Source organism: Bactrocera neohumeralis, chromosome 4 (assembly GCF_024586455.1).
Source record: "Bactrocera neohumeralis isolate Rockhampton chromosome 4, APGP_CSIRO_Bneo_wtdbg2-racon-allhic-juicebox.fasta_v2, whole genome shotgun sequence".
Lineage (NCBI taxonomy): Eukaryota > Metazoa > Arthropoda > Insecta > Diptera > Tephritidae > Bactrocera > Bactrocera neohumeralis.
This window is the reverse complement of record NC_065921.1, coordinates 284,666-300,608: the sequence shown is the minus strand read 5'-3', so window position 1 is coordinate 300,608 and position 15,943 is coordinate 284,666. Positions and strand designations below refer to the sequence as shown.

Here is a 15,943-nt window from a genome sequence, read left to right as displayed (position 1 = left end):
TGCTGCATGTTCGTTTTTCACCTTATTTTGTACGAGTCAAAACAATATTTTTATTTTCGTACCAAATTCTTACATAAAGATATACATATATACATATGTATATTTATTTATTTATTTATGGAACCTAACGAAATTTACATCGTTTATTTGCAAATCATTAAATGTGCAGTCGCATTTTATTAAATCGAACTCAAAAATAAACTACAAACTGCTAATTAAGAAGACTAAGACTATACGTGCCAAAATATTTTGCGTGCAAGTTAATTAATAATTTAGAAAAGAAATAATTAAGGTTGTGCATAATTGCGAATTATTTTTTTTATCATATCGCGAAACTTCATTTAACCAAGTGATACCAGTTATGGGCAATGCAGGCAGTACCAGTATGAGCCGTGAACGACATAAGTCAAGTGACCTTTCAACACCAAACTCTCCATTTCGAGAAATGTCTGGACGTGGTGATTCGATTTCAGCAACACCTGGGATGAGTGTAGTGGGTGACATCGGTGGCAGTGGTGTTCAAACCTTTACTTTCGATAAAGACGTAGCAATTGACAAGAACGCACGCTCAGTCTTGCTCGGTGGTTCCTCGCAAGAAGACGAAGATCAACCATATTACACGAAGCCCGTCGGTAGCAGAGCTGCTATAGAAGCAAACACCACACCCACCCCTCGTAAACGCGCTAATACTGTTTCCGAAGGCAGTACTACCCTGCTTCATAGTAATTCCGGCAGCATAATGTCTATAAAAGATGCAACTACTGATTTTAATGACGACAAAGATGAAAGCTCCATAATAGAGCTACCTAGAAATTCGGGTTTGCCAACCGTATTGCGTTGGGATGGTGGTGGTAAAAATGTGATGATTTCAGGCACCTTTTCAAAATGGAAGCCAATACCTATGGCACGTAGCCATGGTAATTTCGTGGCTATTATTGACCTTCCAGAGGGCGATCATCAATACAAGTTTTGTGTAGATGGAGAATGGAAGCATGATCCCAAATTGGTACGCATAATTTAAAATATTAGAATCAGTCTACATTATTTTTGCATTGTGATAAATCAATATACCATACAATTGATAATCTCGTGAATGGCCTTGTCGCACACATGCATATATGTATATATATATATGTATAAATACATACATAAACGTATAACTAGATGTGTTGACGTGATTAAGACGCAGTAAAAATGAAGTGATTTTGTACAATTTTAATGTTACTTTTATACGCATGCCAATGGTGAAGAGTTAAGGCTGCAAAACACTGATTAATAGAGCTATATAAGTAATTCCCACATTTATTGAAGTTCAAAGTTAACAATGAAAAATAAGTTTATGTGTATGTGTTTATTAATTTATACTCAATGTAGTGATTTACATTATCTTCAAAATGTCCCTGTGAATATTTTAAAATTTTCACGTTTCTGTTCTGAAAACCATATATGTACATACATATGTTTGTAAGTTTTGGCCAGTTATAATAGAATACACATAAGTATATATTTCTCTTAATGCAATACAATAAGATCTCTTAAAATTCTGTTATTCCTGTACCATAGCACAAAGCTTCAAAAATAAAAACAATTTCTTAAAATTTTCAGAAAAGTATCGAAAATGATGACGGCATTAAGAATAATTTAGTTTCAGTACGTCAGTCTGATTTCGAAGTGTTTCAGGCTCTTGCTAAAGATAGTGAAAATGCCCCAAACTACGCAGAAAAAGAGTATTCGCAAGAAGTTCCGCAGCCTAAACCATGGGAAAAAGTTTCTGGACCCCCCGTTTTGCCCCCGCATCTGCTCCAAGTAATACTCAACAAAGACACACCGCTCTCGGTAAGCATACATCATCTGTATAAATCACATGTATGTAAATGAAAATTACAAGCACTAATTACAAATATTTCAGTGTGAGCCGACCTTGCTTCCAGAACCTAATCATGTTATGCTTAATCATCTTTATGCATTATCTATAAAGGATGGCGTTATGGTATTGAGCGCAACGCATCGTTATCGAAAAAAATATGTTACCACTTTACTTTATAAGCCCATTTAAAATATTATTTACATAGTGGTTACATAATCAAATTATGTTTGTAGGAGTAAGTATTGGGACAATATTTGCCAAAGGAAAGGGGAATTCATAAAGGATGATCACAACAAAACGACCGATTTTGTCAAATTGGTGCTCTTGCTAGGTATTTGTATTTTTAATTTGTTTTTGTTCTGGTCCTATCATCTTGTATGAGTTTGTCTTAGTCAAAGGTATGCATACATTGTTTAAACTATTATAGTAGCTCTGTCCTACTTTATACTGTATTTCGATGGTTAAATTCTATCATAATATATTTTAAATTGTTACAATAAATATAACTGCATTTTATTTCCGTTGAGTAGAGCCTACACGTCCATAAGAGTAACCAAACCAATTTCCAAAATATCAACAGTTCTATCAGGAGTATTCATTTTTAATTTTGCAATACTATCATAAGTATTTGCAGAAATTTGTTATTATTGGTAGGGTGAAGGCATTTATCTAGTAGTATAAATATTTATATAATGTTGTAAAATACAGTTCCATTCAAACATGTACATACATAGATAAGTATACATACATTTGAATATGTATGTGAATCGAAGGATAAAGTAGAGTGGAATATTATGAACATGTCCTAACGTATTTTAATCTTCTAGGCATAGGTGCTATGTACGGGGTCCGGTACTCGAAATGTTCCGTTCTTATTCCTTTAACTGAGTCTTTAGCAGTTGAAAGAATAGTCGACTGAGCTTAAGGGTGTTGAACTTATTTGTCTCTTCATTAGACCAAAATAAATGTATAATTGATAACTTCCTCGGAATTAACTACTCGAGCTTCAATTAATGATATTTCATCATTTGTCATAGTACAGATGCCAAATGGTTTAATGCAATAGCAAAGTCCTGATCCTCCCTTTGACTCATTGTTTCAGTTAATTCAAAGTATTTGAATAACTCTCACAAATGGGAACCAACTAAAGTGCTGAATGCATCATTGGGATTAGAAGAGAATATCCAACAGGTGAGAGTGGCTTTAATTCATCAAGCATGGGGCTGCCTATTTTGATCTTGAACAAGCAGAGCTGATCGGTATTTCATCAATTATGATTAATTTAAATGGAGAGGTCTTTAGTACAATGAATTAACTATGTCATTGCTGAATGTTGTTTCACAAGGAACATGAAATGGATGCAGGTGTAGAATTGTAACGATGTTTGAAGGTTTAAATTTTGCAGAAATCAAACAATTGATCGATTTTTTTTATATTTATAATGAACTTTAATGAATCAAATATGTACCATTTTGGTCGACCACCAATTCCCACGACAGCCGGTTCTACGCACCGGAATTGACTCGGATTTCATCCGACCAAGGTCTGTTCTTTCGGCGATCTAACCCCGTTTGGATCGGTAAGTGTTAATTTGTGTTTGTCGTTACTAGAGCAATGCCTTGCAGCAGGGTTGCTCCGTATCCTCCTGACTCGCGCTGGCATTGAGTCCAACCCGGGCCCGGAGGAATTTTTCTGCTGCGTATGCGCAAAACGGCTCCATCCAAACTCCACCTCGGTCAGGTGCAACACATGCAATGGATGGAGCCATCTTAAGACCTGTTCAGGCCTTAAGACACATAGGGAGTGGACCACGCGTTACGTGGCCCCATGTTGCCTGCGCAATACTGCGACCCAAGCCTCTACGGCTGTGCAATCCGCACATAGTTCGCGCGCCGCTCCGCCACCAAATCCGAGTGGCCAACAGAGGACCTCTACGGTCCCTAGGAGCTCAATCAGGCAACATAGCTCCCCCTCTGACTTGTCCCCCCCCCCCAACCTTCATCCCGCTCCAATCCTCGTGCGAGAACCAACCAGCAGCTCTTGGTCCCTCGCACTGTCTGTTCCGTGTGTCAGACCGTCATACGTCGGAACGTGGCATCCGTCAAGTGCAACTCTTGTACTGGCTGGTGTCACTTTTCGGCGTGTTCCGGCCTGCGCACCACACGTGAGTGGAGTGACTCATACGTTGTCCCATGCTGCAGGAGTCTGCCCCCGCAACTCACAACAGTGGCGTCGCCTATTAACACCCCAGCGCGACAACCGCCCCTGCGGGTACTACGGCTGCAACAACTTCCACCCACACGTCACCCCCTCACCCCAGGATCACCCACGGACACCCGCGACAAACTCGGCTACTTCAATTTAACTGCAACGGACTCCAGAGTAAGATCGAGGAGATAGTTGCACTTATGAATCGGGAACGTCTATCGATAGCTGCGGTCCAAGAAACCAAGTTAAACAGCCGCTCAGATCTTCTGAGTTGTGCAGGTTTCAACGTTATACGTAAAGATCGCGAGCGAGATAATGGTGGTGGCCTAGCTTTCATATTGCACAACACCGTGCAGTATCGTCTAATCGATGTAGACATCGACCCCAGGGATACTACCCTAGAATGTCAGGGCATAGCTATCCGGTCAGGCGATGTCGAGCTCGAAATATTTAATATATACATCCCTCCAGTTACATGTTGCCCAACAGGATATCACCCGAATATAGGTGCGCTACTTCGTGGTGAAAACCGTTTGGTACTAGGCGACTTTAACGCGCACCACGATCTTTGGCATTCCTGCCTGTCAAATGATCGTAGGGGGATGGAGCTGGCGGAACAGATTGACGATTCGACATTCTGCACAATGAATGACGAAGCCCCCACCAGAGTTATGGGCACCTGTAATAGCTCGCCTGATATTACCATTGCTAGCGGTGGTCTGATAAACAGCATAACCTGGCGACCTATGCTAACTCTCGCATCGGATCATCTGCCCATAATTATCTCGATCGAGAAGCCTCCCGATTTTGTTTCTGTGGACAACCGCACCTATTTTAACTTTAACAAAGCTAATTGGGTCGGCTTCACAGAATTTACTGAGAGCACCTTCAAAGCTCTACCTATTCCTATGGACGTATGCGTTGGCGAACGTCAATTCCGCAAGGTGATCGCAGCAGCTACCGCTCGCTTCATCCCGGCTGGAAGAATCGCGGAAATCCGCCCCAACTTCCCAGCCGAAGCAGCCGTTTTAGCTAATGAGCGCGACACCTTACGCCATGCCGATCCCGGGGATCCCCGAATAAGGGATCTCAATTTGAAGATTCGGCGAATGGTAAACCAACATAAGCGGACGAAATGGATAGAGCACCTGAAGTCCTGTAACCTCTCCACCGGAGTGAGTAAGCTTTGGGCTACTGTCAAAGCTCTGTCTAACCCGAAGAGACAAGACGACCGAGTTGAAGTTCAATTCAATGGTCATGCCTCTTCGGACCCGAAGAAGTGCGCGAGCTATTTTAGCCGGCAATTTACACTGCACCCTTCGGTAGACAAAGCTAAACGATGTGCTGATGCTGGGATGCTTTCGCAGAAATCACCCCTGCAGTCATCTGCTTGGAGCGGAACCGCCTCCTAGGAGCATCAAAAGGTCATTCCTGGATTACGTCGACAACGTCGTACAGTACGCCGACCAGACTTCGGACGCAACTAACTTCAGACAGGTACTGACCGCCATTCACAGCGGAGCCATTAACACCTTCACCGACTCCCTTCCCGTGAATGGCGTTCTTGGAGTTAAACCACCACCCATCGCAGACGAAGAGCTCCAGCTGCCGCGAGAAACGCGTGTGACCCTTGCACAACTTCGTTCTGGATACTGTAGCAGGTTAAACTCCTACTTATCCAGAATAGACCCTGACATACCCGACGTATGTCCTGCATGCAACGAGTCTCCGCATGATACTGACCACCTCTTTGCATGCCCCACAAACCCCACCCATCTAACACCCTTCTCCCTTTGGTCCGACCCCGTCGAAACAGCACGTTTCTTGGGCCTACCGTTAGATGACATCGACGACAACACAAATGACATTTACCATCCCAACGGGGATTAGATTTCCGTTAAAACAACAACAACAACCACTTTTTACCGTTATTCCGCTAGACATTATTCCATCACTGTAAAACTTTTCTGGTTTCTTGGCGAAATACCGCGACTAGTAATTTTCACAAGCTTCTCTTGAAGCCATCTTTACTCTATTAAGAGAGTTCTGCATTGACCGAAACAAATGATAGTCCGATGGTGCAAGGTTAGGGCTGTATGGTGAGTGCATTAAAATTCCCAGCCAATCTCTCCGCGTTTTTGCCAAGTCATTAAGGATGTGGGTAGTCTAGGGTTGTCCTGATGGAAGCCGAAGCCTTTTCTGTTGATCACTTCTGGCCGTTTTTCTCGATTACTTGCTTCAACCGCATCTGTTGTTAACAGTAAAATGTAGAATTAATCGTTCGATCAGGCTGGAGCAGCTCATAGTGTGATTCCTTTTCAAACATTATTGTCGTATTTGATCCATTTTCGTCTCCTGTTACCATTTGCTTGAGAAATGATTCGATTTCATTTCATTTCAGCAAAGAATCGTAGATGTTAATTCGGTACAATAAACTTTTCACAGACAATTCATGTGGTACCCAAACATTGAGCTTCTTTTTGTAGCCACGCTTTTTTAAATGGTTCAAAACCGTTTGACGATGAGTGTTGAGTACCTTAGCGATGTGATGGCTGCTTATGTGACGGTCCTGGTCAATCTTTTCCATAATACTACTACTCTACTTTTTCAACGATAGGTCGACCAGCGAGGTACATCTTTCACCTCGAAATTTCCGGAACGGAAGCAAGAGAACCATTCTTGTGCTACACGAGCTAATACAGCATCGTCTCCGTAAGTTTTACAAATTTCATTGGGTACTTCCGTGGCATTCTTCCCTTTTTATACAAAAATTTCAAAATATAGCAAATGTCTTCATTATTTTAACTTTTTTTTATTTATGGTTAAATGAAACTTAAAATCTCACCTTTCCAACACTATAAGGTATGACACAATGTGATTGGTAACGCTGGAGATATACGACTGCAACGACATCTATTGAAACCCAACATAGATAGATAGATAGATAAACCCAACCGGTTTGAATCTTAATATTAAGTATATGAGGAAAAGTATATATCCGACTTAATCTATTTAAAGTACATTGACATAATAGGGGTATTCAGACCAGCTTTTTTAATTCGTTAGTCGTTACTCAGTAGTTTTTTACGTGGGTTTTGATTTTGTAAAATTAACAGATTATCGTTTTACCGAGTAACGAACTACCAGATTAACAACAAACCCCTATTGTTATTAGAAATATAAGCTCTGTGAATTTCATTTAGATAACTCACAAATTGACGGATACTGTATATTCGGTATAAGTCAGCCGGAAGTACGAAAATTTTTATACTTAGTATATGAGGACACTATTGGCATAAACAGATTTCGTCTGAATTTAAAACAAATATAGTATCTTACAGGTTGACTCATGTTTTCGGTAAAATGTTAACCAAAGAAACTGAGGTTCACATATGTATTACCTTTCTGGACTCTTAAAAAGTTGCAGCTTAATTCTGGAAATATTTGAACTAGAGATGGCATACCTTAAGGACATTATTTTTGGAAAGTTATATTCATTGCCACTTGACTTATATACTATAAAAACAATGAATCTGTCAAAATATTTTTTTTTTTGTTATTTGAAAAATAAGCTTGGTTAGTTCGATTGTAACCATTTCCGCAGTGTAAGATGGACATGTCAATATAACCCTGTGTACCGAATTTGAAATTGGTGAGGTATATCCTGAGATATAGAATTTCACATAAAGAAGACTGGTGAAATTAATTTTATTTAAATATATAAAAGATAATTCCAACACCTTTCTGCTTGTGCAAAACAACTCATGGAAGCAATATACCAATGTTTTGTGGTCCAACTAACAAATCGCAACGAGAGGAATGGGAAAAAGTATGTCGCGTGTAGCACAGTTTGACATCGAGGAAAAAATTAGACGGGTTAATATAAATATGTAAATACATGAATTGATTACTACATTTTGGTGTTGTCGACTTGAAAGCGAGTTCCTCATATGTAACTGCAGCGTAACGGGGCATCTCGACAGGATAAAATCTATGTCTTGCAAACTGTCAAATCTATTGCTATTGCCATTGCCAAATCTGTATGTTTGCATTTGTTATCATAAGATAATCATTTGCGCAAAGGCGTAGGGTAGGTAGGTTCGAGCTGATGTAGCGCATGCTTTGAGCTCTTGAAAAATTTATTTTATCATTTGCGAAGGTAGCATTTGGGTAGGTAGCTGATGTAGCCCATGTTTTGAGCCCTTGAACTGTTTAAATCTTTTATGTGGAAAATAAAAAAAGGATAAAGATCCTTTTGTTTACAAATGTATTTCTGGGAAAAATGAAATAATAACAAAGGATAAAGATCCTTTTTTTTTACAAATGTATATTTCTGGGAAAAATAAGATAATAAGAAAAAGATCCTTTTTTTACAAACGTATTTCTGGGAAAAATAAGAATTCATATTTTTGGACTACTATGTCATAATTGTGGCATACATTTTATATACCAATTAAAACAATACATTTAAAATGAGCAATAATATTTAAGATTTCGCTTATTCCCAAACCAATTTGCATAATTTTTCTGTAAATTAACAATATTAAACTAAATAATAATTTTTTGAAAAAATATTATTTTAAAAATGTAGGTACTTTATTTTTATAATATAACACAACCGTCTCAATGCTCGCTCTTCTAATTAGAACTTACAAAAATGTTGGCTGGGTTGTATTGGTTTCAGTTTTTATGGAAAATTGAGCAAAAACACTGATTTTTGGTCATTTTCAAAGGGCTCCCTACAGGTCTATAGGGGCTCTAGGGGTCAAGGGTGGGTTTATTAAAAAGTTCGATCCTTCCTCTTTCCAATAAGGGGGCGTGAGGGGGGGTAGCCCCCCTGTTTTTCTCCATAAACGATACTTAACCGGCGCGATACTAAACATTTCCCAAAGTGAATTTGTGAACCGATTTTTATAAAATATGTTTTAAAATAAAGTTCGATAATTTAAGCATACATGTGTGTAAATTTTCAATTTGGTTCTTTCGTTTAGGTACAGTGAACCAACATTAACCGGCGCGATACTAAACCCGACCCGAGTGGACATTAGGTTTGAGTTATTTTACAGTGTTAAGACTAAAACTGATGAAGTGCGCATACGAAAAGTCTTTGTGATCACTCAAATTCATTGGAACTTCTAACGCCAAATAAGTCAAAATTTTATTGACATTTAATTGCTTTTTAAAAAGGTCTTTTTGTATACACATACGTTTTTTTGTTTCCATAGGGAAGAATTTTGTCCTTTACTAAATGAGATGAAGGAACATTTCCACAAACTAGAGCCAAAAACGCAACTCGGAAAATTTAATTTAACGTTGGGATGGCGTAACTTACGATATTAATAGTTATATTTTAAATAACATGAACATGCACTTGGTAGCAGATAAGCGTAAAAACTGTTTTGTGGAATAGATTTGATTTCAAAACTCATTTAAAATTCAATTGATTTGAAAACCATTATAGGGGCTTTATTTACAAATAATTTCTTTAGATTTTATTTTTATAGCTTAGTCTATTTATTACAATCTATTTTAGTCTCTATGTGTTTATATGTACAGTCAAATTCTTAGTAGTGCTAGGCATTCATTTAGTATCTGTGAATACTTTTTTATTACAACATTTTGTTGGGATACATTTCAAAATCAGTTAGCTTCAGCTGTTGACATGAAAACATGAATAACTTGTTTTGCTTGGCTTGTTGGTTTTGTTACAATTGCGGGACTCTTTATTTGCACAACCTTTTCGGTCAGTCAAAATCTTAGTAGTGCGTGAAAGTGTTTGAAAAATTAAAAGTATCTGAAATTTTTTGTGAAAATTTGACAATAACGGTGAAATTCATTTATTTAATTGAAGTTTTCAGTTTTAATGTTAAAATTTTACTTTTATTCATTTAGAAAACTTATGTCGGAGTCCAAAATATTCTTAGTTGCTCACCCACAATGTCTAGAGTACACTGACATCAACCGCATAGAAAATTTGTGGACTGATGACAAGGAGACAGTAACTCGATGTAAGTCGACATCGACCACGCCCACGCAACTATGGGAGGCTGTGAAAAACGTATAGGAGTCGTATTTCCAGCGAAAGATGCCAAAAACATGTTGACTCAATGCCACCACGCTGTGCTTCAATACTAAAAGTAAAAAAAAATATATGTACCTTTTTGTCGAAATTTCGGGTTTAATTTGTTACACTACAAAGTTTTGGCCGCCGAAATATCTCATAATTTTTTCATATATTTATAATTTATTGAAATTAGTTAAACAATGAATTTTTTTGTGATTTGTTTTACTTACTGTTAAGGCTTTTATTCCTCATTTATCAATTTTATCTTATCTTATCTTATGGTAAAAAATATTTTTTTTATAAAAGCGATATCTTATAGTTTATATAGTTATATATAGTTATACAAGTCGTCTTTAGAAATCAGCATCTAACGTAAAAACATGATCCATACGACTAGCAGTTACGCCAAATTTCTGGTATTCACCCACTTTCTTTTCAAAGAAGTTCGTTTTTCCGTCTAATGAAATAAGTTCCATGAAACTGAAAGGGTTCGGTGTGTTGTAGATCTGAAAAGATTATCAAAAAAATTATCAAGACTACCTACTTCAATGAATGGGTTTAATATTACTTTTCCCACTCCTAGCTCGACAAGCAAACGATCAGCCACAAATTCGATATAATCGGACATTAGTTTGCAATTCATACCGATTAAATTCACCGGCAAAGCGTCAGTTAAGAATTCCTGCTCAATTTTAACAGCTTCAGAAATTATTTCAACAATTCGCTCATTACTTGGTTTTTGTATTAAATGTTGGAACATCAAACATGCGAAGTCACAATGAAGTCCCTCATCTCGTGAAATTAGTTCATTGGAAAATGTCAAGCCTGGCATTAAACCACGTTTCTTAAGCCAGAAGATCGAAGCAAAACTGCCACTGAAGAAAATACCTTCAACGGCAGCAAATGCAATTACACGTTCACCAAAGTTGGCCGACTTCGAGGAAATCCAAGCAAGCGCCCAATCTGCCTTACGCTTTACGGCAGGCATTGTCTCTATAGCATTGAATAAGTAATTCCTTTGTTTCGAGTCCTTAATATATGTATCAATTAATATGCTATACATTTCAGAATGCACATTCTCCATCGCAATTTGAAATCCATAGAAGCAACGTGCCTCTGTCACTTGGACTTCCTGGCAGAAGCGTTCAACTACATTTTCATTCACAATACCATCAGATGCGGCGAAAAAGGCTAACACGTGTGAAATAAAATGTCGTTCATTATCAGTTAGACGTGCCCAATCATCCATATCTTTAGAAAGATCTACTTCCCCTACTGTCCAGAACGATGCTTCTGCCTGCAATATATAAATATGGCCAAAAAAATAAGTTTGAATAAACAAATACATGTAAATAAGTTGGTGAGCACTAGCTTATATTATAACGATTAGAATTACAACACAGTTTCAGATAAAATTCAAAATAAGTATAAAAGGTAATAAAAAAGAGCTTTATGTAAAACTGAAGTTTTTTTATCTTCCTTCCGAACTTATTATAAAGTTTTCGTAGCATACAACTTTTCGCAATAAAAATAGATTTACATAAATTTCGTAAAAAAAAACAAATTGAGTTAAGTACTTATCAAACAATAAACGCGCGAGCGGGAATTATTTTGCGCCAACACATATGCTTTGCGCGCCAAATTATACGTGCTAGATATGGTTTAGTATACCATAAGTTAAAGTTATGAATCATATCATGTATAAGTATTTGTTAATAATGAAAATTGCTCCCCCCTCATTGTCTCAAATAAGAATGCTGCAAAACTGCACCTTTCTCTTGAAAATGGACATGTTTAAACATGCTCATCACGTCGACGTCAAAGCCGATTAAAAAATCTACATCGAATTATACACATACATACGTATTTTATTTAACATAAATTTATCTATACGCTATCCTAGATTTAAATTACATATGTACATACCTTTTTGTACATTTGCCATATATCGGGATACTCAATTGGCATGATTACGAAACGACGTGGATTTTCTTTCAGTAATGGTTCAATTGATGGGTCAAATGGTGCTGCAGGTTTATTAGCTATTGTTACTTTTTCAACTGATGTTGAATCCTGCTGTTTGGAAGCTAAATTCTCATCACCGATCGACATTTTACGAATATTATTCACGTCTGTCAAAATTTTTCTAGGGCTCTGTAAATAAACAATTAGAAATGAATACAAAATAAAAAAAAACATATTATTATAGTTGCACTTATTGAATTGACAAAACCGCCAATCTGTACTAAAACAGCCAAAAATTCTCTTACCTTCAGTGAAAATTTTTCCAGATTTTCTGTGATGTTTTCTTTACCAGAGAATTCCATTTTATATTTAATAATGTGGTAATGACTAATATAATACACTTGTAAAATTCTTTTAATTGTAAAACACAGTCCGACTATACCATTAACACAATTTACTCGACGTCAGAAAACTATTTGAAGCGAAACCCATTGCCTACCTCCTCTTATAGGGGATTCCACAAAGGTTGCAGTCGACCGCACGTTTCGGCGGGAAATACTTTGTTGTTGTCCACTGTACTTGTTTACGAATGTATGAGGGAGAAGGTGAATAAAAAGGCGAATTGTCATGTGCGGTGTAGAGGTGAAAATATCCAGATCAGAGAACGTATGTATATGAAATTGTAAAGTCTCCACAAAAAATTCATTTAAAACTGTACTATTTTTATAGGTAAGAAATTACAAATGTTGTAATACGCTTTCGTACTGCAAATTCAAAGTTTAGAAATTTGATGGTCATTGTTTTTACATATTTAGTAATTACATACAAATTTTACGTTTTTATTTCTGCTAATATATACGACAAAGGCACATGTTATTAAAATTCAAAAGTTCTGAATTATGATATTTTATTAACCCTCTTTATGTGCTCTATATGTTAGTAATTTTGGAATATTAATATTTTACATACTTATCGAAATCTTCAGAAATTTGTATAACGAACAAATGCTGAAATTTATATATTTTGTTTATTATAAAATATGAGGATATATATATCAACACCTTATTCTAAATTGCCTTTTTTAAATAGGAGAAACATTCATTTTGGAAAACATTTAATAAAAATTAATTTTCTTGTTTAGAAATCCCTGTATTATTACTGAACGTGTTGTGCAAAATTTGATATTTCACTTAACAATCAACTCTGTTAATCGTATAGGTGCCATTTTGTTTTCATTGTATTATATTCGTTTCACTTTTTCTTGTTACATTCAGCTTTATAAATAATATTTTTCTCTTTTTACTGCATCGATTAACTTCGTGTTTTTCAATGTTGCAATGTTGAAAAATTTCCCGATTGTTCGAACTTGTGTCACAAAAATGAAACTAATTTTTCTCCATTTCTGTTATATTAATTTTTGTAATTTCATTAAATGAGTAGGTTAAGACTGTGTAAACTTTATTTGTATCAATTTTCTTTGAATTCCAAGAGGTTGTTAATATAAATTCTCAATTTATAGGGTAATTTTACGTGTTTGATTGGCATTACTGAATTGCCATCGGGTCCAATCGTCACTTGTGTTTTAAAGGCGTTGTTCATCATCATTTTCGGGCTATTCGTGTGAAAAGTAATAAATTTATCGGAGAAAACGATTTAAAATAAATTTAATTTTGCAGGAATTTGCCTACAAAGAAAATACTGGTAGGAAGGCAATTTAATAGGACCATTCACATTTTTTTGTCCCAGTTGTCGATTTTGTCGAGTGTGCGACTGTAAAATACTTCAAATTGTGTAAGTGAAAATTGTGAACCTCAAACAGTAGAAACAAATTTTCAATTGTCAATAGATGAAATCAATTTCTACAATTATTTCGGGGTGCGGGTATGAGTGATTAGAAAAAATTCCACATAAGAAACTGCGAATGGGCGATGACAATGATTGCTGAGTTGTGGTAATAATGAAGGTGATTATTGTGATGTTAGATGTGCTGGCGATTGCGATGACGTCCGCGATGGTTCCGTTTCGCGGAGGGTTCCAAAAGAGTTATTTTTTGCTGGGGTTGCCATTTAGGATCGTCGAAAAGTTTGATGAATACCTTGTAATCCTTAATGAGTTCAGGAAATTGGGTTATGTTTTTGATAAGAGAAAATTATTTTAACATTGGTGTTAATGTTGTCGATTTAATTAACAATTAATACTAAACAGAATGGAAGTCACTAGTAACACCTATCATCCCACAAAATATTACCGCCCAATAAAATGATTTTGCATGTACACAACCTTAGAAACAGTTAAAAATATCAACTTTTGCATATACTATATAAGCATATGTAGAATTATTGTTTCCAACAAAGTGATTTATTTTGTGATGTCATTTTTTACAGAACCAATGACGACGATTCGAAAAAAGTTGGTGATTGTCGGCGATGGTGCCTGTGGTAAGACTTGTCTTCTAATTGTTTTTAGTAAAGATCAGTTTCCCGAGGTATATGTTCCAACGGTTTTTGAAAACTACGTTGCGGATATTGAAGTTGACGGTAAACAAGTAAGTTGGAATATAAATATCAAAAGTAAGAGTATTTTATAAATTTATAATATTTTATGTATTAAAATAAATACTTATGTATATCTAACACAGTAAAATGAAGTAAAGTTTTTTTTTCGTTTTTAAAGTTTGTTAATGTGATTACTCTATATGTTATTACAACACCTACACCGACAATTTTTTTTTTTGAAAAGTTACTGTTTATAAAATCTAAATATTAAAAATATGTTAATTAAAATTGATTTTGTGAAATCGACGTTAGCAGATTTATTAAATATTTTAAAACAAGTCTGTAAACTTGTCAAGTATCTTAAATATTTGTCAAAAAACGCATATAGTAATATACTTGAAATAAAACCTAACTAAACTTATATTTGAGCATTTTCACATACCTTCTTACTCCCTATAGCTTTATTTATACATTGCTAAACAGTATTCCTTAGGATTTTAATAGCAAAATAATTATATTTGCACTAATTAACATTTTTTTTACTATCAATTTAGGTTGAGTTGGCCTTATGGGACACTGCTGGGCAAGAAGATTATGACAGACTTCGACCATTAAGTTACCCAGATACGGATGTCATTCTGATGTGCTTTTCGGTGGATTCGCCTGATTCATTAGAGAATATTCCCGAAAAATGGACTCCAGAGGTTAATCTATTGTTTCGTAGTAATAGCGTATTAACGAGATTCCAAAATATTTTTAGGTTAAACATTTTTGTCCAAATGTTCCCATAATTTTGGTGGGCAATAAAAAGGATTTGCGAAATGATCCCAACACTATTCGTGTATGTTATGAAATCGAAATTTGTTCAAATAAAGGTGTAATTTTTGTATAACTTTTAGGATCTGGCCAAAATGAAACAGGAGCCTGTTAAGCCTCAGGAGGGTCGTGCTATGGCTGAGAAAATCAATGCCTTTGCTTATTTGGAATGTTCAGCTAAGTCTAAGGAAGGTGTAAGAGATGTCTTCGAAACGGCTACCAGGGCTGCATTACAAGTCAAGAAGAGGAAGAAGACCAAATGCCTTTTGCTCTAAAAGAGCAAGCCTATACAAAACATGTTACACGTAAAACAAGGCAAAACCACGCACTCCCGATTTTTTTATTTCCTCTTTTTAAACGAGCGTCATCAAATGTTTTTGATTGAATTCTTGATCATGATTAATTGATTATTAATTAATAATCGTATTTTATTTAAATGAAACTATTATATATTGTAAACATGTATTTAGCAGTAAACGAATAATGTAGAAATCTAATTATACACTATGCATTGGAGGAAAAAATATT

The 15,943-nt window shown here is 35.9% G+C and overlaps 3 protein-coding genes across 6 annotated transcripts; 2 read left to right on the top strand and 1 right to left on the bottom strand.

The window, feature by feature from the left end:
* Nucleotides 1-14: 14 nt before the first annotated feature.
* LOC126757130 (5'-AMP-activated protein kinase subunit beta-1) lies at nucleotides 15-2,373 on the top strand. Its single transcript, XM_050470776.1, has 3 exons — nucleotides 15-1,006; nucleotides 1,606-1,836; nucleotides 1,910-2,373. The coding sequence occupies exons 1-3, from the start codon at nucleotides 362-364 to the stop codon at nucleotides 2,054-2,056; spliced, it is 1,023 nt and encodes a 340-aa protein (XP_050326733.1). The 5' UTR covers nucleotides 15-361; the 3' UTR covers nucleotides 2,057-2,373.
* A 7,137-nt stretch (nucleotides 2,374-9,510) lies between these two features.
* Nucleotides 9,511-12,616, bottom strand: LOC126756522 (ribonucleoside-diphosphate reductase subunit M2). Of its 2 annotated transcripts, XR_007666598.1 has the most exons (5): nucleotides 12,410-12,616; nucleotides 12,066-12,293; nucleotides 10,708-11,436; nucleotides 10,370-10,645; nucleotides 9,511-10,206 (listed from the first exon to the last, which is right to left on the bottom strand). XR_007666598.1 is itself a non-coding variant. In XM_050469635.1 (4 exons), the coding sequence occupies exons 1-4, from the start codon at nucleotides 12,464-12,466 to the stop codon at nucleotides 10,493-10,495; spliced, it is 1,167 nt and encodes a 388-aa protein (XP_050325592.1). In that variant the 5' UTR covers nucleotides 12,467-12,616; the 3' UTR covers nucleotides 9,511-10,492. The 2 variants fall into 2 exon arrangements, 1 of the variants encoding a protein (XP_050325592.1); XM_050469635.1 differs by having other exon boundaries at nucleotides 9,511-10,645.
* Nucleotides 12,617-13,657: 1,041 nt separating this feature from the next.
* LOC126756524 (ras-like GTP-binding protein Rho1) lies at nucleotides 13,658-15,941 on the top strand. Of its 3 annotated transcripts, none has more exons than XM_050469637.1 (6): nucleotides 13,658-13,722; nucleotides 13,781-13,895; nucleotides 14,489-14,649; nucleotides 15,154-15,303; nucleotides 15,360-15,440; nucleotides 15,499-15,941. In XM_050469637.1, the coding sequence occupies exons 3-6, from the start codon at nucleotides 14,494-14,496 to the stop codon at nucleotides 15,688-15,690; spliced, it is 579 nt and encodes a 192-aa protein (XP_050325594.1). In that variant the 5' UTR covers nucleotides 13,658-13,722; nucleotides 13,781-13,895; nucleotides 14,489-14,493; the 3' UTR covers nucleotides 15,691-15,941. The 3 variants fall into 3 exon arrangements, with proteins under 3 accessions (XP_050325594.1, XP_050325596.1, XP_050325595.1); XM_050469638.1 differs by having other exon boundaries at nucleotides 13,717-13,731; XM_050469639.1 differs by having other exon boundaries at nucleotides 13,676-13,805.
* Nucleotides 15,942-15,943: the final 2 nt, after the last annotated feature.